Source organism: Musca autumnalis, unplaced genomic scaffold (genome assembly GCF_047663935.1).
Source record: "Musca autumnalis isolate F117 unplaced genomic scaffold, ASM4766393v1 scaffold_3, whole genome shotgun sequence".
In the NCBI taxonomy this organism is placed as follows: domain Eukaryota; kingdom Metazoa; phylum Arthropoda; class Insecta; order Diptera; family Muscidae; genus Musca; species Musca autumnalis.
In genome coordinates, this window is record NW_027411866.1 from 14,742,771 (window position 1) to 14,765,908 (window position 23,138).

The 23,138-nt window shown below is 32.6% G+C and overlaps 1 protein-coding gene across 1 annotated transcript in view; it reads right to left on the reverse strand.

The window, feature by feature from the left end:
- The window catches only part of sdt (MAGUK p55 family member stardust), a 373,248-nt gene that overhangs the window by 285,217 nt on the left and 64,893 nt on the right, over positions 1–23,138 (reverse strand). The window contains exons 3-4 of the mRNA XM_073976794.1: positions 16,947–17,129; positions 16,807–16,864 (exon numbers count right to left, since the gene is read on the reverse strand). Of these exons, the coding sequence (XP_073832895.1) occupies positions 16,807–16,864; positions 16,947–17,129 (241 nt within the window). The remainder of the gene's footprint in view (positions 1–16,806; positions 16,865–16,946; positions 17,130–23,138) is intronic.

The following is a 23,138-nucleotide window of genomic DNA, read 5'->3' on the forward strand; positions in this document are numbered from 1 at the left end:
CACACGTGGGTATATACTAGAAAGTAGACGACCCAAGGGGCCATCTACTGTACCGTAGACTACCAAATGGGCCATCTACTCTACCTTAGAGACCCAAGGGGTCATCTACTCTACCATACACAACCCAAGGGATCATCTACTCTACCGTAGACGACCCAAGGGGCCATCTACTCTACAGAAGATGACCTAAGGGGCCATCTACTCTACAGTAGACGATACACGTGGGTATATACTAGAAAGTAGACGACCCAAGGGGCCATCTACTCTACCTTAGAGACACAAGGGGTCATCTAATCTACCTTAGACAACCCAAGGGGTCATCTACCCTACCGTGGACCATCTACTCTACCGTAGACGACCCAAGGGTCATCTACTCTACCGTAGACGACCCAAAAGGTCATCTACTCTACCGTAGACGACCAAATGGGCCATCTACTCTACAGTAGACAATTAAAGGCGCCACCTACTCTATCCTAGACGACCCAACGGGTCATTTACTCTACATTTGAGGACCCAATGGGCCATCAACTCTACTGTAGACTACCAAATGGGCCATCTACTCTACCTTAGAGACCCAAGGGGTCATCTACTCTACCTTACACAACCCAAGGGGTCATCTACTCTACCGTATACGACCCAAGGGGCCATCTACTCTACAGAAGATGACCTAAGGGGCCATCTACTCTACAGTAGATGATACCGTAGACGACCCAAGGGACCATCTACTCTACAGTAGACGACTCAAGGTGCCATCTACTCTACAGTAGACGACCCAAGGGGTCACCTATTCTACCGCAGACGCCCAAATGGGCCATCTACTCTACCTTAGACGACCCAAGGGGTCATCTACTCTACCGTAGACGACCCAAGGGTCCATCTACTCTACCGTAGACGACCGAATGGGCCATCTACTCTACCTTAGACGACCCAAGGGGTCATCTACTCTACAGCATATAATAAAGACGCACCTTTTTGGGTCAGACGACCCAAGGGGTCATCTACTGTACCGTAGAAGCCCATATGGGTCATCTACTCTAGCTTAGACGACCCAAGGGGTCATCTACTCTACTGTAGACTACCAAATGGACCATCTACACTACCTTAGACGACCCAAGGGGTCATCTACTCTACAACAGATAATAAAAGACGCACCTTTTTGGGTCAGATGGGCCATCTACTGTACCTTAGACGACCCAATGGGTCATCTACTGTACCTTAGACGACCCAATGGGTCATCTACTCTACCGTAGACGACCAAATGGACCATCTACACTACCTTAGACGACCCAAGGGGTCATTTACTCTACCGTAGACGACCCAAAGGGCCATCTACTCTACAGTAGACAATTAAAGGCGCCACTTACTCTACCCTAGACGACCCAACCGGACATTTACTCTACAGTTGAGGACCCAATGGGCCATCAACTCTACTGTACAGGATCCAAGGGGTCATCTACTCAACAGTAGACGACACAAGTGTGTATATACTAAACAGTAGAAGACCCAAGGGTCCATCTACTCTACAATAGAAGACCGAAGGGGCCATCTGGTCAACATTAGAGTATCCAAAAGGCCATCTATCTATCTAGACGGCACAAGTGTGTATATTAGAGTTAGTCATTTCTTTTACTTTTTCGAAATTGTGGAAAAACGTTCCGCACAAATTGAATTTTTTTGTGATTTTTAAAATTTGATAATATTTTTTAAATAAAATATTGATTATTACAGCTAGTTCGGTTAAAAATTGTAGCTAAAATTCTCAAATTTCTTTCGGAAATTCGTATAAATGGTATAGCGGCAAAACAGTTTTTTATTTCATGCGGTCTTTTTGCTTTAAAATTTTTGACCCAGTTATCACTGTTTTTTGGACATTTTTGCAACTTTTTTTAAACGACATTGCGATGTGAACACAAACTATGAAAAAAATAATTTAAAACTCAAAACGATATAAATTATGTATTATGACATTACTTCTGTATTGTCAAACTTTTATTAGAGCAACTCATTTAAAATTTTGGAAACTGGAAATGAAACCGAGTTGCAAATTTTAAAATCGATGCAGCTTAAAAACTAAATGGCAGATTTTTGATCAAATTGCATATTTGAAATCGATGCACTAAAACCAACTAAAAAAAATTATTTCAAAGAACAACTATTGCAGAAAAAAATTTCTCAAATTTAAAACAAAAAGTAAACTAAAAAAGTTTGTTTTTAGCTTAAGTAATTGCATTTTGTGCGGAAGGTTTTTTTACAATTTCGAAAAAGTAAAAACGCAATTCTTATTATTTTGGCATGCCCTGCATGCCATTTCCACAGATTTTTGATATTCGAAAAAAAATGAAAAAATGACTAACCCTAGTGTATATACTAAACAGTAGAAAACCCAAGGGGACATCTACTCTACGGTAGACGACCCAAGGGGTCATCTACTCTACCGCTCTATGACTTTAAATGATTTTATGATTTTAAACTTGAAAATATTTTTGGAAAGCTGATGGGATGCAGACTTTATAAAAAAATAAAGTAAATGTATTTTTCTCCACAAATATTTTCAAAAAGTCCACATCTTTGGGGTGATAACCCTCAAGACAATATTTGTCACTTTTTATTATTAATTTCACTGTGCAACATTTTTGAGCCAATCGCGTGCAAACAACTTCTTTCCAGAATTTTATGAAAGTAGAGGACCAATAGGCAATAACCATATTTGGGTTTTGTTTTCTTAGATCGGGTGCGGTTTTTATGGGCTCATCTAAACATGGTTAAATATCGAATTTTTAAAACAAATCGGGGCTGTATTCTGAAACCAATACGAATCTTGTTTTGACATCTGCAGCAAACTTGTAGATAAGAGCAAGAAGAAAATATTTGGAGGAATAGTGAACTCAAAAAACTGCATTTATTGCCTCAAATTTTATAATATATCTAAAAATTCTATAATTTATGTATATTTAGCAGCGTATCTCCCAAAGTGTTAAATTCTTTTTAATGTTACCTTTTAGGAAAATATTCTCTGGAATGTAATACACAACTCTTCAGAACATTATATTGTTGTAAAATGCCTCTATCGCCTTGTTTATAGCAAATTTTTTAACAACAATTTGGTAAATATTTCAATAATTCATTGAAATCCCCAACATGAGAAAAAACAGCCTGTGTGAACATTGTTTGAAATAAGTTTTGTAAAAGGTATGTTATGAAATACTCCTTAAACAACGTTAAAAAACCATTTTATAGGTTCAGAATGTTCTGAAGAATCGATGGTCACATTATTTGGAAAGTTTTTAGAATTGTTACTTGTTTCAACTCCCAACAGTTTAGTTGTTACTGACCAGAATTTCAGAAATGATGTAAACTTTTCTATATTTTAACGCGTTTGATGCACTAGATGCAGTTTTTCCTAGTTCATCTGTTTGACACATAAGTTTCTCTATTTTAGGGCTACAATATTGGTGAAGACTGCAAAGCAAAATTCTTATTAGTTTCGGAGATAAAGGTCCGATCACTGGAAAAAAGGCTCATTTTAGGTCGGTTTAGATAAGGCCATAAAATCTAAACCCGATCTAAGAACACAAAACCCAATTAAGGTTTTTGTAGTCTCAATATGTACTTTCAGAAAATGCCCGTTAGAAGTTGTTTGCATTTCCAGTGTTGCACAGTGTTTGAAAAAAAAAAAATATTATTTCCATTACACCCCATTAAATATCCATAAGTCACTGACAGCTATATTTGCTTGTTATCTTTCGTTCACTTGGTCAGGGGCAAAGTAAGGTCCTTTCGACAAATAATAGTTAGTCTGGGCAAAAACAAAAACCAAAAAAATAGTTTTGCAAACCAAAATTTGCAGCTGGCATTGTGTGTGGTTTTTAGAAAACCAACAACAAACAACTACTACCAAACGGCAACAACTACAAAGTCTTCAAAAAAAAAGGTGGAGGAAGGACAAATCCTAAAAATACACACACTGAAGGAGGACCAATTGAAAATAGAAACACTTAACTGACACCTGTTAAGTTTGGTAGACAGACACATATACAAATACACATACCTCAACATGTAGACACTTTAATAAATATCTTACCTAACCATCTTCAGGCAATACGGAGATTGTTTGCGCATATCCGCTTTTGCAAAAAAAAAAACGAAACCTCTTAACATTTTGTAATGCAAAGTTTTCCTTTGCATTTGAAAGGATGCCTTAACAAGAAAGGGTAATGGGATGTTGTCTCTATGTAAATAGATGGTGCACCATAGTTTTGGGATACCTAAATGATTTTGTTGTATTTGTCGAGAATATCTAAATGTTTGTCTCTCTATATGTGCGTGTGTACCCTAAACTTAAAACTTTGATCTAATGAAATCTAACCACCATTGTTGGGTTAAATTGTAAACCCACAACAAACCTTAAATACCGAGGCTATATACCGAATCAAAGTTAAATTCCATTAGTAAAACTGTGGCAGTAAGCCAACAAAAAATGTTGGCTAGTTGTTGGTTGGGGTATTTACAATATGGTCAAATGGTAAATTAGACAGAATCTGATTTTTATGTGTGACTTTTTAGTGGCAATAAAAAAGATTTTTAAATAGGGCCAAACAAATATTTGTTGACTACCCAAAATTTAGAATTTTTGATAACTGTTATAGAACACAAAATTATAATTTTGTTTTCGATTTATCCGTGATGAAAAAAGCTTTCCATAACAGGTTTTATTTTCAAAATCGAATCCATAGCAAGGGAGTTATGAGGATTTTTTTTTAATTTGTACAGGTGAGCGTATGATTGTTATTAATTATTGCATAAATTCATACAAAGCCTTGTAATGTCTGAACCAGACAACCGATTTTAATAATTAAATAAGTTATGGAAAGCCTACAAACGAGGCTATTTCCTTAGAATATTACATTTATTTAACTGATCCTGAAATGGAAAGCACAACCTATGGAATAGGGAACTTATAATTTTTCAAGGCTCAAAATCATTTTAATTTAAGTCCGAAATGGACTCCATCACACCAAAAATTGTATTTTATTTTCTATTTATCCGTAATAGAAGAAGCTTTCCAAAAAAGAGGTTTCATTTTCAAAATCGAAGCCATAGCAAGGTAGCTATGGGGATTTTTTTAAATTGGTACAGCAGAGAGTATAATTGTTATTAATTATTGCATAAATTCATACAAAGCCTTGTAATATCTGAACCAGGCAACCGATTTTAAAAATAAATAATAATATTATTTTAATTTTTATTTATCCGTCATCGCAGAATCTTTCCAGAACCCTTATTATATTCAAAATAGACTACGTAGTGAGGAAGTTGAGGATTTTTAAAATTGGTACTGGTAAGCGTATGAATGTTATTAATTATTGGAAAGTTTTACAAAAAGCGTTGTAACATCTGACCCAGACAGCTGATTTAAGAAAATAAATTATTTTTGGAAAGCTTACAAAAGAGGCTACCTTCGTATAACTCATATTGAAATTGAAGACAAAGCCTTTGGAATAAAGGACTTATATTTTTTTTAAGGTTCAAAGTCAATTCAATTTAAATCCGAAATGGACTCCATCAAACCAAACACTTTGACGTTAAATAATTTTTATTTAATTTTTATCCTCAGACTTTTTCAGTCAAAATTAAAGTCATAGTAAAAATATATATGGGTATTATATTCATTAGCAATGCTTTGGCAGTAAGCCAAACACATAAATTGTTAAAAACATTTATAATAATATTATTTTAATTTTTTATTTATCCGTCATCTCAGAAGCTTTCCAGAACCACTTTTATATTCAAAATCGAAACCATAGTAAAGGAGTTATAAGGATTTTTAAAATGGATACTAGGAGCGTATAATTGTTATTAATTATTATATATTTTTACAAAAAGTGTTGTAATTTCTGAACCAGATAGCTGATTTAAGAAAATAAATTATTCTTGGAAAGCTTACAGAAGGGGCTATCTTCGTAGAAGATGACATTTCTATAGCTGATCTTGAAATGAAAGTCAAAACCTATGGAATAGCGGACTTATAATTTTTCAAGACTCAAAGTCATCTCAATTTAAGTCCGATTATGAGAAAACTATAGGGATTTTACAAAGTTTGGTACCCCTATAGGTACCTTGAACCAGGTTCTCAATTTTGAAAAATAATTTTTTGAAAAGCTTAGAAATAAAAAATATACACAAAAAGCCAACATTTCGTCAGATTATGTTGAGAAAATAAAAGACAACCTATGGTATAATAAAACAATAATTTTCTCCTCCCAAATTGTCTAAGGTGCCGAATGAAATTAATTTGCTCTTATGCATCCATGACTTATGTCCAAGTGTTCGTTTTCGTTAGTTTTCAGGTATATTTTACTGTCGTAATTGATATATCCGTTAGGTGGCAATAATAACTGGAGGTTGGAGAGAAAATATTGCGTCTGGATAAGTTTTGACTTTGAGAATATATATATCACAATATTTTAAAATAGGAAGCAAGTATTTCTACAGAAAACAACAAATTTATGCAACTGCACATTATAGACTATTTGTAGTGATTTCCCGTGTCACTGGTTTAAGGTATAAAAGTGAATATTTTGCTCCTACACGGCAACGATATATAGGTCATTGGTCTTAGTTGGACTTTTGAAAAACACATAAAAACTTATTTGACTACAATTCCGACAATTTTCTATCTAGTACCTGATAAGTAAGGGAATTCTTGCCTTTTGGATAGTCTAGCGTAATTTCTGGGCTTTTCAAAACTGCCTTGAATTTAAACATTGACATTTTGGTTAAAAAATTACAGCAGTTTTGGTAAAACAAACCAAAAATTAATAACACTTATACGCCCAAGTGGACCAAATAAAGAAATCCTCATAACTTCCACACCACTACCTGGATTTTGAATATGAAACCAGTTTTGAAAAGCTAGGATGGTGCCACATAAATGAAAATTATAATATTAAAACTGTTCTATACAAAAAATGGTTAAGAAATCATGGATTTAAGGAGAGAAAAGAGATTACATTTTAAATATAAAACCTAACGCCTCATATATATGTTTGTTATGGTAAAACATTAGAAGTAGATTCTAATGAGCATATCGAGTAATGTATGGAATTTGTTGTAATTTATAGCAGGGGCCACCTCTCGTAAAATTAAAATTCAGTGCACTGTGGGTTTGAAAACGTATCAAATATTATTTGTCTTCAGTTTCGTAGACTTTTGTATTATATTTCAAGTTAAGCAAGGACGTTTAAATTTTTACAAAATTAGCGTCATTTTCAGGCTTTCAAAATTCACCTAAATTTTTAAAATCGAGTTATTGGTTTAGAAGTTACAACAGTTTTGGTGAAACAATCCAACAATTAATAACACTTACACGTACCGGGGTACCAAATAAGGAAATCTTCATAACTCCCATACCACTTCTTAGATTGTGAATATAAAACTAGTATTGGAAAGTTAAAATGATGCCGGAAATATCAAAATTGCAATCAATGCTAGTCTACCCAAATAATATGTATAAACTTAATATTTGAAGAAGAGAAATGGAATGTACTAGTTTTTAATGGAAATTCTAAAGTTTCCATATCCATCTTTTTCATGGCAAAACATGTCAAATAGATTTTAATGAGTTGACAGTGGAAAGTATTGAAATTTGTAGTAATATATTCCAAGTAACATCTTTTGTAAAATAAAGTTTAGTGCACTTTTGGTTCTAAGAAAATATGACTCAGACATTCCATAGGCTTTTTATTATAATTCAAGGTCAGGTCAGAGTATGTCTCACTTTTAAAATATATCTTAATTTCTAAGCTTTCTGAAACTAATCTTCTTTATAAAATCGTATTCTTGGTTCACTAGTTACAAGGGATTTTGTAAAACAACCCAACAATTAATAATACTTATACGCACCGAGGTACCAAATAAAGAACTCTTCACAATTCCCATGCTATCACTTGAATTTGGAATATGAAACCAGTTTTGAAAAGCTAAATAAAATAAAATTTGAGTAGTAATCATTTCCTATCAAAATAATCACAAGCAAATATTCATATTAAAAGAGAAAGGGGAATTACACATTTTTAAAGTGAAATCAAAGGTATTGCATATACCTTTATTTTATTAAGGTAAAAAATGAGATGTCGATACTAATGAGCATATTGAGAAAAGTGTTGAAAGTTTTAATTGCAGGGAGCACATTTTGTAATATCATGGTTTAGTGCACCATTGCCCAGTGTTGGCAGTTTGAAAATATACCAAATATTATTTGTCTGCAATTTCTTAGATTTTTCCTGGTATTTTAAGCCAAGCAAGGACATTCTTGTCCTAATAAAATTAGCGTCATATCTAGACTTTCCAAACCTACTTTGATTTTTAAAATCGGGTTATTGGATCAGATGTTACAAGGGTTTTAGTAAAGCAATCCAAAAATTAATAACACTTATACGCCCCAGGGTACCAAACAAAGAACTCCTGATAACTCACACACCATTACTTGGATTTTTAATATAAAATATGTTTTGAAAAGCTAAAATTGTGGCGCATAAATGCAAATTATAATAATGAACTTAGTCTACCAAAATAAAGGGTATAAAACAATGTTTGAAAGAGATAAAGTAGTAATGTTTTAAACAAAACAGACATCCAAGTAGCGGACAGATAATTGTGAAGAGAATGACCAAAACTTCAATGCCAAGGCTTAATAAAGGAGAATATCCTGAACTACAATATCAGGATAAACCTTGGTAAGCTTTGGCCCAAGTTCAGCTGCAATAGCCAATGTTCTTTCATAAGCAACTACGGAAATCGTTGACCTTAGAGAATCATCGAATCGGTATACATACATTTTTAAAGAATAAACGTTTTATTTTATATTTTATTTATACGATATGGCAGTAGCTTTCAAAACTTGTTTTATATTTCAAATCTAAACAAAAGTAAGAGAGTTATGAGAACTTTTAAAATTGGTAAGCCATTGCCTATGATTGTTATTAATTACTGGTTTACTTTACGAAAACCCTTATAACTCCTGGACCAGACATGCGATATTTAAACGGAAATATGACTTAAAAAGTGTAGAAATTAGGCCACATTCCAGAATGATACATTGTAATGTCTGACATTGCAATAGAAGGTAAAAGCCATAAACTTTCCTAGCAATTCCTTTGTCCGGTCACAAAAGTAATTTAATTTCAATTTCTACATAAAATAGTACCCCAAGTACATAAGGTCATAATAACAAAAACAAAATAACCAAATATTCCCAAGAATTTCCTATAACAAAGCTTTTCACTCAAAAAATACATCCATGCTTTCAGCCTGCTAATGATTGTACTGTGTATTCCCTCAGTTGTTTAAACATCCACATCCGCCTTTAACCTATCTCACCAAAACAAACATCCCGGTTTTATGTTCATCGTTCACATCAGCAGCATTTGTGTGATGACCTAAATATTCCCAAAGTGGGGTGGATTTAAATACAAATCCATCACTTGTTGTCGTTTGTTGTGTTGCCAAATATTTTGCGAGGCGCGCACACACACACATCCAAAGAGAAGAGTGACGCTGTACAATTCCCTAGTGGAGAGAGGCACTGTTACGGAAGTATTATTGCTGCTTTGCCATGCTTTAGTGAATTTCCATTTTGCCAAAAAGCGGAAGTTGACATTTAAAATACAGTCAGTGCCATTGCCATCACCAACGCCACCTTCAATAGCAGCATCATCATAAACAATCACTTACTCAAGTGCTCCTTTTCTATATTCGTTTCGTCCTCTCACCTGCTCTTTAGGGCTCTCATTACGCCTCTTTCTTGTACTCAGGGAAATTTTTTGGTGAAGAATTTTCTCAATGTACGCAACAACTGCAGCTGCTTGAATGTGGGATATAGGGATGTCATACTTTGAAATTTATAGGAAGATGATTTCAATATTCTTAATTTTAATATTCAATTTTAATTGTTAATATTATCTGGGGATTTGGAAAAATAAATCCAAATTTGAATGTTTGAAGACTTTTCTTTAGCAGAAGCGCTTTGAATTTTATTTTCCATTTCACAGGTATAATGTTCAGGAGGTCTTTTTCTAAATTCGTTATTTTTTTGGAATATGGCCTGATTTGTAAGCCCTTTGGTGTAATGACCAGCATATATTTCCTAATCTGTATATATTTGGGATTATAGCCTCATTTATAAGCTTTCGAAAACTTATCTGCTATTTAAATTCATGCTTATAGTTCAGGAGTTACATAAGTTTTTGCAAAACAACCCAATAATTAATAACACTCATACGCACACATGTACCAATTAAAGAAACCCTCATAACTCCAGTTCTTTAGCTCGGATTTTAAATATCAAACCATTTTTGGAAATCTGCAGCAGTGCCTGTTGAATGAAAAATAATTTTTATGAAAATTATAATTTCTATGATGCTATAGGATGATGATTTAAATATTCCTAATTTTAATTGTAAATATTATCTTGTGTTTTGAAACAAAAAAAAAACAAACAAATCCAAATTTCAATGTTTGAAGAATTTTCTTAGCAGGCAGGCTTTGAATTTTATTTTTCATTAAATTGGTATGGTGATCACTATGTGTTTTTTCGGAATTCGGTATTTTTTGGAATATAGCCTGATTTGTAAGCTCTTTGGTCTAATAACCAGTATGTATTTTTTAAGCTGTATATATTTTGGATTATAGCCTCATTTATACGCTTTCGAAAACTAATCTGATATTTAAATTCATGCTTATAGTTCAGGAGTTACAAAAGTTTTTATAAAACAATCCAATAATTAATAACACTCATACGCACACACGCACCCATTAAGGAAATCCAGATAACTTCCCTTCTATCGCTAGGATTTGAAATATTAAAACATTTTTGGAAATCTGCAGAGACGCCTGATGAACGAAAAATAATTTTTATGAAAATTATAATTTCTATGATGTATAGTAATTGTAATTGTAAATATTATCTTGTGTTTTGGGAAAATATCCAAATTTCAACGCACTAAAACATTGACAATTAATTTTTTTTCTTTAAAGTGGCTTAGAATACTAATTTAAATCTTTGTTACTTCTTAGAATTCAAAACCACTTTGTCAATGTTTTAGTTTGTTGGAGTCCAAGGTCCAAGATATTGGCTTATATACAAAGCAAATCAAAAGTATATCCAAAGCAAATCAAAAATCGCAGAAGCTTTCCAGAACCGTTTTCATATTCAAAATCGAAACCATAGTAAGGGAGATATGAAGATTTTTAAAATTGGTACTGTTGGTCGTATGATTGTTATTAATTATTGGATAATTTCACAAAAAGTGTTGTAACGTCTGAACAATACAACCGATTTTAAAAAGTAAATTAGTTTTGGGAAGCTAACAAAGGAAGCTATTTTTGACAGATGAACTTTAGTATTGGAAAAGTCATCTCCGGTGAACTTTTGTATAGGAAAAGTCATCTCGGGTGAACTTTTGTATAGGAAAAGTCATCTCCGGTGAACTTTTGTATAGGAAAAGTCATCTCCGGTCAACTTTTGTATAGGAAAAGTCATCTCCGGTGAACTTTTGTATAGGAAAAGTCATATCCGGTAAACTTTTGTATAGGAAAAGTCATCTCCGGTGAACTATTGTGTAGGAAAATCATCTCCGGTGAACTTTTGTATTGGAAAATTTATCTCCGGTGAGCTTTTGAATAGGAAAAGTAATCTCCGATGAACTTTTGTATAGGAATAGTCATATCTGGTGAACTTTTGTATTGGAAAAAATATATATCCGGTGAACTTTTGTATAGGAAAAGTCATCTCCGGTGAACTTTTGTATAGGAAAAGTCGTCTCCGGTGATCTTTTGTATAGGAAATAAAAATTATATATATATATATATATATATATATATATATATATATATATATATATATATATATATATATATATATATATATATATTTTTTTTTTTTTTTTTATGCCCACATTATAATTTCTATAGGAGTATGATGCCATATGAAGATGATTTCAATAAACTTAATTTAATTGTAAATATTATCTTGTGTTTTTGAAAAAAAAAAATGCAATTTTGAATGTTTGAAGACTTTTCTATTCGATTCGAATTTCCATCTCCTTGGTATAATGATAACAATGTATTTTTTGAACTCGGAATCTTTTTAAATATAGCCAGATTTGTAAGCTCTTTTGGGTAATGATCACATTGTATTTTATAAACTTTATATTCTTTGGAATACAGCCTCATTTCTATGCTTTTTAAAAATAATCTTCTTTTAAAATTCGTCCTCATAGTTCGGGAGTTACAAACATTTTTGTAAAAGAACCCAATAATTAATAACACTTATACGCCCATACGTACCCATTACAGAAAACCAGATAACTTCCCTTCTATCGCTTGGATTTGAAATATTAAAGCATTTTTGGAAAACTGCGGAGATGCCTGATTAATGAAAATTATAATTATGCTATTTTATTCCGCAATACAATTTCCTGATTAGCTTTTTTTCACCATTGCCTTCCCTGTGCCATATAAAATCCCTTAATGGGAACTTATTTGTTGGCATATGGCTCACTTCAATTGTCAACAGTCATTTTTTGAGTGGCAATGACCAGGCACATAACAGCAACAACAACAATTGTGTTTGCATGTTGAATGTTGTACTGCGCAGAAAGCTGCTAATTGCCAAAATCTGATGGCATGAAAGCACACACGCACACGAGACTGTGTTTCTGTGGATTTGTGTTGATTTTGTTGGCAAACATATAAACCACAAACAATTAATCAACCAGAAATGAAACGTAACAACTACATATGGCTGAAGTATGTGGCCAATGCTGCTACAACAACAACAACAACCAAAAATAGTCGTAGTGAAGGTAGTAGCTGATGCTAGGCATTGACGAATGATGATGGTTAGAACTTCCCAATACTTGTTCGGCTAAAATAATCATTTAAAAATCAATTGCCGTTTGTTGCATGTAGCGATTTTCGTCTACGTTGCCTTCCCCCATGACACCAAAACAAAAACACAATTGCCATCCAGTTTTTGTTTTTCCACGGTGGATCGGATTTGTAATCAATAGCATTACGTTCATGGGGTCATGCCAGTTTCGTAACTGGGAAAGAGGTTGAATCGAGGGAATTTACTTTTCATTTGATTTTAAGGGTGTGTCCCCGTCATTGCATTTCAATTCATTCGTACAATTCATTGTTAGCTTTCATTATAAGGGAGTGTGTGGGAATTGGCATGCGAGCTTATCCACTTGTGTGTGTGCGTCTACATGTTTGTGTGCTGTTTGCCAATCTCCCAATGTGCCAAATGAAGGTAATTTGCTTTTATGCATCAATGATTTATGTCCAAGTGGCTGTAAATCTATTTTCATTAGTTATCAGGTACATTTCACTGTCGGATTTGACATGCTAGCAGTTAGCTGGCCATAATTACTGGAGGATGGAGAGAGAAAAATATTGCGTTTGGATAATTTATGGGTTATAGAATATATAGTTAGCCATACTATTTTAGAGAAGGAGGGAAATATTTGTGACATGAAGATCGGATGAATATAAGTTCTCCTTAAAATAACTCCTTTTATAACTAAAATTTCTGGAAATCCCAGTGATTCCTTGCCTTAAGACATAAACCGTAACAACTCAATCGCATATGCCAACGCCATGTGTGCCATTAGTCGATGTCGGACATTTGAAAAAATATATTAAAAATTATTTGTCTGCAATTTCGTAAATTTTCCGTCTAGTTCCCGATAATTCAGGGATTTGTTATATTTTGTAGAGTCCAGCGCCATGTCTGGGCTTTCCAAAACTGTCTTGATTTTTAAAATCGAATTCTCGGTTCAGAAGCTATCTAAGTTTTGGCAAAACTACCCAATAATTAATAACACTTATACGTCCGGGAGGTAGCAAATAATGAAATCCCCATAACTCCCACACCACTACATGGATTTTAAATATAAAAAAAGTTTTGGAAAGCAAAGATGGTGCCGGATAAATGAAAATTATAATAATAATCTTTGTCTACACAAGTAATCGGAGAAAAAGCGAAGTTATAATGAAAGGAATGGGATGTACATATTTCTAAAGTGAAAAATTAGGCACTCTATATATATTTATGATGGTGAAACATTTGAAATAGATTCGAGAAAAATTATTGTGGAGAATCCTAAAATTTTTAGTAATATTTTTGCAAGAACCGCATTTTGCTAAAACAAAGCTTAATGCAGTTTTGATTGTTAAGAAAATATGACTCAGATATTTCGTACGATTTTTGTTCTAATTTTAGGCCCGTTTAGAAAATGTCTCACTTTTAGACTATAGCTTAATTTCTAAGCTTCCCGAAACTAATTCTCTTTACAAAATCACATTCTTGGTCCACAAGTTACAAGGGTTTTTGTAAAACAACCCAATAATTAATAACACTTATACGCCCGATAGGTAGCAAATAAAGAAATCCCCATAACTCCCACATCATTACATGGATTTAAAATATAAAATAAGTTTTGAAAAGCTAAGACGGTGCCGGATAAATGAAAGTTATAATAATAATCTTTGTCTACACTAGTAATCGTAGAAAAAGCGAAGTTATAATGAAAGTAATGGGATGTACATATTTTTAAGTGAAAAATTAAGCACTCTATATATATTAATGATGGTGAAACATTTAAAATAGCTTCTAGAAAAATTATTGTGGAGATTGTTATAATTTTTAGTAATTTGTTTGCAAGGGCCACATTTTGCTAAATCAAAGTTTAATGATTATTGATTCTTAAGAAAATATGACTCAGCCATTCCATTGGATTTTTATTCTAATTCGAGGCCAACTTACAAAATGTCTCACTTTTAAACTATAGCTCAATTTCTAAGCTTCCCGAAACTAACTCTCTTTACAAAATCGCATTCTTGGTCCACAAGTTACAAGGGTTTTTGTTAAACAACCCAATAATTAATAACACTTATACGTCCGATAGGTACCAAATAAAGAAATACTCATAACTCCCACACCACTACATGGATTTTGAACATAAAATAAGTTTTGGAAAGCTTAGACGGTGCCGGATAAATAAAAATTATAATAATAATCTTTGTCTACACAAGTAATCGGAGAAAAGGCGAAGTTATAATGAGAGGAATGGGATGTACATATTTTTAAAGTGAAAAATTAGGCACTCTATCTATATTTATGATGGTGAAACATTTAAAATAGATTCTCGAAAAATTATTGTGGAGATTGTTAAAATTTTCAGCAATTTTTTTGGAAGGGCAACATTTTGCTAAATCAAAGTTTAATGCACTTTTGATTATTAATAAAATATGACTCAGATATTCCGTAGGATTTTTATTCTAATTCGAGGCCAACTTACAAAATGTCTCCCTTTTAAACATAGCTTATTTTCTAAGCTTCCCAAAACTAATTCTCTTTACAAAATCACATTCTTTTTCCACAATTTACAAGGGTTTTTGTTAAACAACCCAATAATTAATAACACTTATACGCCCGATAGGTACCAAATAAAGAAATACTCATAACTCCCAAACCATTACTTAGATTTTGAATCTAAAATAGGTTTTGGAAAGCTAAGATAGTGCCGGACAAACACAAATTATAATAAATATATTATATATATTATTATATATTATATTAGTATATGCAAGAAATTGGTTAGAAAGCAAAGTTATAAGAAGATGAATGGGATGTAACTATTTTTAAAGTAAAATAAAAGGCTGTCTATCTATCATTATGGTGGCAAAGCATGTAATATAGGTTCTAAAGAAATGATTGTGAAAATTGTTTCAATTTTTAATAATTTATAGCAAGGACCACCTTTGGTAAAATCAAAGTTTAGTGAACTTATGGGTCTTAAGAAAACATGACTCAAACATTCCGTACGATTTTTATTCTACTTCACGACAAGCTTAGAAAATGTCTTACTTTTAGGCTATGACGGAGTATCTAAGCTTCCTGAAACTAATAATCTTTATAAAATGAGGTTCTTGGTTCGAAAGTTACAAGGGTTTTTCTAAAACAACTCAACAATTAATAATACTTATACGCACGGGGGTATCCATTACATGGATTTGAAATATAAAATCGGGTTTGGAAAGCTAAGGAGATGCCGAATAAATGAAAATTATAGTTATATGCTATTCATTCCAAGCAGTGGCGAAATATCAGGGATGTTTGGAAAGAAATGGGATGTACACATTTTTAAAGTGAAATCAAAGGGACTCTGTATATTTTATGTATCTTAATCATGATAAAGCATGTGAAAGGGACCCTCATGAATATATAGAGCAATGTGTCGAAATATTAAGTGAAATATTTCAAGGACTACTTTGGTAAAATCAAAGCTTAGACGAATTTTGGTTCATAAAAAATATTGGTCTCATACTCCCTCAGTTTTTTTCTCATATTGCAAAATAAAGTGAAAAGCATGTAGTATTTTTTAATATAGCCTCATTCCAAAGCTTTCTAAAATACATTCTCTTTATAAAATCGAATTCATGGTTTAAAAGTTACAAGGGGTTTTGTAAAACAAACCAATAATTAAAAACACTTATACGCCCGTGGGTACCAAATAAAGAAATCCTCATAACTTTGACACCATTAATCGGATTTTTAACACAAAATCAGTTTTGGAAAGCTAAAATGGAGCCAGATAAACGAAAATTTCAGTAATATCCTTTGTCTTCCAAACAATCAGTAAAAATTAAGAATAAAATCCGAATCCAAAATACACCCCAATCTCTACAATATTTTCAATCATCATCAATTTGTAAATAATTCTTTTGTTTTCTTTTACTTACCCAATCGAGAATCATTTTTCTTTCGCACCCGCAAACATATGGTACACGACTTAATGCACTGCAAAGACACATGCAAAATGTATTATACGGAGAAGACAAATTTGCCATAAAATTGAATAATTTTCTTCATTAGCACTTACATCGTGTATATGACGTATAACCTCTGTTCGTGAGATATTATCCAATGTTAAGCCATTAACTTCGAGTATCTCATCGCCCACTTCCAAATTATCACGATCCGGTGGTGAGCCATATAATTTAATTTTACCATCAACATTTTCCACCAAAATAATGACATAACCAGATAATTCAACAACTTGTTGCTGCAAAGAGGAAGAAGAATGAAAGGCAAAATGAGTTAACAATTGAGATGTAAGAAATGAAAAAGGAAGAGAATAAAAAGGAGTTAAGTGGTATAAAAGGATACATTATTGGTGGTTGAGTTAACTTAGAGGATAAATTGTGAGAAGATTATATACAATATCAACATCGAGTTTTTTAAATAATTTTGAACATCTGTACAAATATAGCTTTATTTTTCATTTTTGCGGCATAAGGTAAGCTTTGCAAAAATGCGTTTATATTCAAAATCCAAGCATTAGTAAGGGAGTTACGAGGATTTCCTTAATTTGACCGATAGTGCGTATGATTGTTAATAATTATTGGGTTATTTCACAAAAACCGTTGTAACACCTAAACTATAGATACGATTTTGAAAAGCAAAATAGTTTCAGAATCCTAAGAATATAGGCAACATTCTAAAACCATACTAATTTTACAATAAACGTGGATTTTTAAAGAATATTTTCTATAGAACGTGGATTTTTAAAGAATATTTTTTAGAGAATCATATGAACAATAAACGTAAATTTTTAAAGAATATTTTCTAGACAACCATAAGACCAAAAATCGTGGATTTTTAAAGAATATTTTCTAGATAATCATATCAACAATAAACGCGGATTTTTAAAGAATATTTTCTAGAGAATCATATCAACAATAAACGTGGATTTTTAAAGAATATTTTCTAGAGAATCATATCAACAATAAACGTGGATTTTTAAAGAATATTTTCTAGAGAATCATATCAACAATAAACGTGGATTTTTAAAGAATATTTTCTAGAGAATCATATCAACAATAAACGTGGATTTTTAAAGAATATTTTCTAGAGAATCATATCAACAATAAACGTGGATTTTTAAAGAATATTTTCTAGAGAATCATATCAACAATAAACGTGGATTCTTAAAGAATATTTTCTAGAGAATCATATCAACAATAAACGTGGATTTTTAAAGAATATTTTCTAGAGAATCATATCAACAATAAACGTGGATTTTTAAAGAATATTTTCTAGAGAATCATAAGACCAATGTTAAGATTTGAAGATGTTATAACTTGAACATGACTTTTTAAGAATGTTTTCAACAACGCTTAAACGGAATTCTTTATAGGAGACTTTTGATAAATACGATATGTTTTATTGTTCGTTTATCCATCTTTTGCGCGGCATTTCAAATCTGCCTTTAAATTTAAAATCCTGGCAATAATAAAAGAGTTATGAGGGTTTTAGAAGTTGGTACCGCAGTGCGTGTAATTATTATTAATTATTGGGATGTTTCACAAAACCCGCCATAACTGCTGAACTATAATTTCGATTTTTAAACGAAGATATGGTTTGGAAAGCTAAGAAATGAGGCTACAACCTAACTAACACAATATTTCCTCTCTGCTTCTGAAATAGCAATAAAAAATCTATGTAAATCTATGTAAACAAATTTTTAAGTGTCATGTTTTAAAAATTCTGGTCTTGAAGGCATGGAAATGCATATTTTTTCGAAAAATATATTGCTTAAATAATTTAAATAAACATTCTTTAAAATCCTCATTTTACTTTCATGAAAAATTTTGCTGATATTTATCCTTGCTCCCTTCAAATGGCTACACAAATAATGTGAAGAACAACAACAAAAATCAAACCCTTGAAATCTATAGATTTTGACAAGTGTTTATTGTTGTATTTGCTGTTGTTATTACCGTTAACAACAAAGTGCTCGGAGGCACTTTTACAGCATAGAGCAATACAATACCGATGACAAGGGATTTAAATCCTTTCAAGGTGTTTGCGAAAAAAAATGCAATGCCAAACAGGAGCAGCCACCTAAAAAGTTGTGCAGAACAAACTGTTTACATGCATATATTTCAATATCAATAAATATCCTCCTTAGTGAGGCAAAGGCAGCAGACACCCTCGCTCCATCTCTCTCGCTTTCGCCTATACAATAGACACAATTGTTTGTTTGTTAAACTGCAGCAAAATCAAAGTAGCAAAAAATTCTAGCTATCTTTTGCTAACCCACTTGGCCCAGTTAAAATCTCTGGGGGCGCTCCACGACATTCAGCCTCCCTTCTTTTCACATCACTAGGATAGAATTCCAACACCAGGTTGCCTAGTTCACTGACAAACCATTTAACATAGGCGCCAATTGAAAATGTTGCACTTTGGCATAATGCCAGTCAGTCAGTCAGCCAGCCACCTAGTTCTTCCACCAGCATCATGCCTTTTTGTGTGCATTTGTTATTTTTTTCTTCTCTTATTGTTGTTCTTGTTCACTTCTCCGCATTAACAATAACACGGATTAAATGTCTAAAAAACAGTGAATGGAAAGTTTGTCTCTTTTTTTTTTGCTTTCTCATTGTTTGGAGCTTTCATCAAGAGTTGTTATAATGGCGTGAGACCCTGCACGCCGCTCTTGAGTCACCACTCACTTTTGTTGTATACTCCCGGGCTATTTGCATTCAGCACAAAAAAAAACAACAATAATAACAAGAAAAAAGTATGAAGCAGCGGCAGTATGATCCTTTTGTTGTTGTTTTGCGTTGCTGCAGGCGTTTCAGGGGTTTAAATGTTTAATGGCAAACTTTAGGCATTGTCTCAACAATTTTTTTGTAGTTTTTTTTTTATATTCATCTTAGTCGGCTAAATTGTTGCCACAATCAAGTTTGATGAACTTCTGGTAATTCAACAAAAAAATATATATAACAACAGCAGCAACAACAACAAAAAAGTATGCAAATGTAAGGCACTTAGTGGCAATTTCAAGTGAAGAGGAAATGGAAGGATTAAGGCAAAGAGAGTTTTTATTTACTTTTGGGAATTTCCTTTGTTTTTTTTTCAATGATGTGAAAATTGTTGTTATGGTTATAAACAAAAGACCTAACAAGGGAATTTTTAAAGTTCGGGTTTCAAAGGCAGATTGAGAATGATAAACCTAAATTTAGGGAGCATTTTCTAAATGATATTGAGACTCATGAGTCCTGACTTCTAATTTTTATTTTTCGAAAATATTTGCGGCTTTCCAAAACATATTTTACTTTTCAAATCGAAGCCATATTTGAGAAGTTATGAAGAATTTAAAATATTGTACAATAGTGCGTATGACTGTTATTAATTATTGGGTTGTTGCACAAAAACTGTTGTAACTCCTGAAGCGTTTAGCCGATTTTGAAAATTAAAGCAGTTTCAGAAAGCAGAGAAATGAGGCAACATTCTTAAATCTCTTATCCAGCTGATATGCTCTTGCTTATCGACTTTACTTCTTTTCCATTTGATATTGGTATTGATTGTGGTGTCATCAAAGGCTGTTTGTAGCCACGTTTGTCCTCTGTCCTTTCAGAATGGACTCAACTTTTAAGGAATTATTACGCATTGTAAAAAAACTAGTAAAATCCAGGTTTGTAGGACTAATGTGAAAATTTAAAAACCACGCAGTTGCCGTTATGGCTGTAAACAAACGCCCTAGCAAAGGGACCATAAAAATAATTTGAGAACCATAAAAATAATTTGAGTGAGCACTTCCTACATGATTTGAAAATGGGAAGAACACAAATTTTTTTATGGTTGTAAACAAAAGACCTAACAAGGGAATTTTTAAAGTTGGGTTTTCAAAAGCTGATTGAGAATGATAAAACTACGCTTAGGGAGCATTTCCTAAATGATTTTGAGACGCATGAGGCTTGGCTTTTAATTTTTATTTTTCGAAAATCTTTGCAGCTTTCCAAAACATATTTTACTTTTTAAATCGAAGCCATATTTGAGATGTTATGAAGAATTTAAATTATAGTACAACAGTGCGTATGACTGCTATTAATTATTGGGGTGTTGCACAAAACCTGTTATAACTCCTGAACCATTTAGCCGATTTTGAAAATTAAAGACTTTTCAGTAAGCTGAGAAATGAGGCTATACTCAAAAACCATTCATCATTTTTAATTAATACTTAATTGTTATAAAACCCCATTTATGTATATGTTCCATTCGCAATCTTATCAAGCTTATATGCTCTGCTTATCGACTTTACCTCTTCTAACGACTTTTCCATTTGATATTGGTCTTGATTATGGTGTCATCAAAGGTTACTTGTAACCACGTTTTTCCTTTGTCCCTTCAGAATGGACTTAACTTTTTAAAAATCCAGGTTTGCTGAAATGATGTGGAAATTCGAAAACAACGATGTTGCCGTTATGGCTGTAAACAAACGCCCTAGCAAAGGGACTTTGAGGACTATAAAAGTAATTTTAGAGAGCACTTCCTTTATGATTTGAAAATGAGAAGAACACAAAGTTGTTGTTAAGGTTGTAGAGAAAAGACATGCCAAGCTGATTGAGAATGATAAAACTACGCTAAGGGAGCATTTCCTAAAAGACCTTGAGACTCATGGGGCCTGACTTTTAATTTTTATTTTTCGAAAATCTTTGCAGCTATCCAAAACATATTTTACTTTTTAAATCGAAGCAATATTTGAGAAGTTTTGAAGAATTTAAAATATAGTACAATAGTGCGTATGATTGCTATTAATTATTGGGTTGTTGCACAAAAACTGTTTTAACTTCTGAACCATTTAACCGATTTTGAAAATTAAAGACTTTTCAGAAAGCTGAGAAATGAGGCTATATTCCTATATACCTCGACTATATTATTTATTTACCTTTTATTGAAATCTCTGCCGCTTTGCAAAACCGATTTTTTTAATCCAAGCCACAGTGAAGAAGTAATAAGGAATTTTAATTTTATTATTAATTATTATTTATTTATTATTAATTATTAGGTTCTAGCACAAAAACCGATTTTGAAAACAAAATTAGTTTCAGAAAGCTTAATGCGTTCGATTTTCCAAATTAATACTGACTTGGTTTAAAAACCTCATATGGAAAATCCGTTCACAAATATATTTAGCTTGCTTATAGACAAAACGTTCCCTTTGATATCAGCGTTTATTATGGTATCATCAAGGACCTTCTGTTACCCCACTTGTCCTTTATACTTCACAATGGGCTCACTCTCTCTGCACCTTTTCAAAACAGTTTTTATTTTTAAAATCCAAGCCATAGTGATGACGTTATGAGGAATTTTCACTTTAGGGCCACAGAGCGTATAAGTGTTATTAATTATTGGGTTTTTGCACAAAAACCATTGTAACTCCAGAGCTACTACACCGATTAAGAAAAATAAAACAGTTTAATAATGCTTAGAAATGGGGCTGTTGGGAAAATATACAAAAATTTTATATCTGTGGTTGAATTGGAAGTAGAAACTATGGAAAGAGCTTCATTGTCTCTCCTATAAGTGCAGTCTTATACTTCTTGCCCTGCTTAGCTGTCATTCTTTTCTTTATTCTTGATTTCTGCCTTTGACATTTGCTTTACAACATTAACATGTCCATCATCAAACGATTAAATATCAAAAGGTTGTAAATAAAGCAGTCACTTCGTCAAGCGTTTACTATGAAAACCTAGGCAGACAGCATCATTAGCTGCACATTCATCCATGGCTTTGCTAAAGCACAATGGATATTATAAAGAAAAAAAAATCACAAAAAAAAAAACAAAAAAAAATTTGGTGGGACTTAAAGTCATAAAAGTGACATTTAAATATAATGGACGAACATCACTATTGCGGCCACGACTAGTGGAAGTAACAGGAAATTTCCGCCTATTCATAAGCAGCAACACCATTAGGCCACGCCATCATCATCATGGCCATCACAAAGCATCCCATTTCCCGTTGTCAACAATGGCAGCAGGCAAACAAACAGACATGGTGGCAATGGTCATTTACAACGGTCCACTAAAAGGACAAGTGTGGCTACAAATGGTCCTTGATGACACCGTCATCAACACTAAAATCAAAACGAAAGGCCTTAGGAAAAGTTAGGTATATATGCATGGGAATATCAGCCTGGTATGGATGTGAATAAAGTTTCATATGGGGTTTTTATTAGAATACAATATTAACAGTAAAATTACGTTTTTGGTAGAGTAGCTTCATT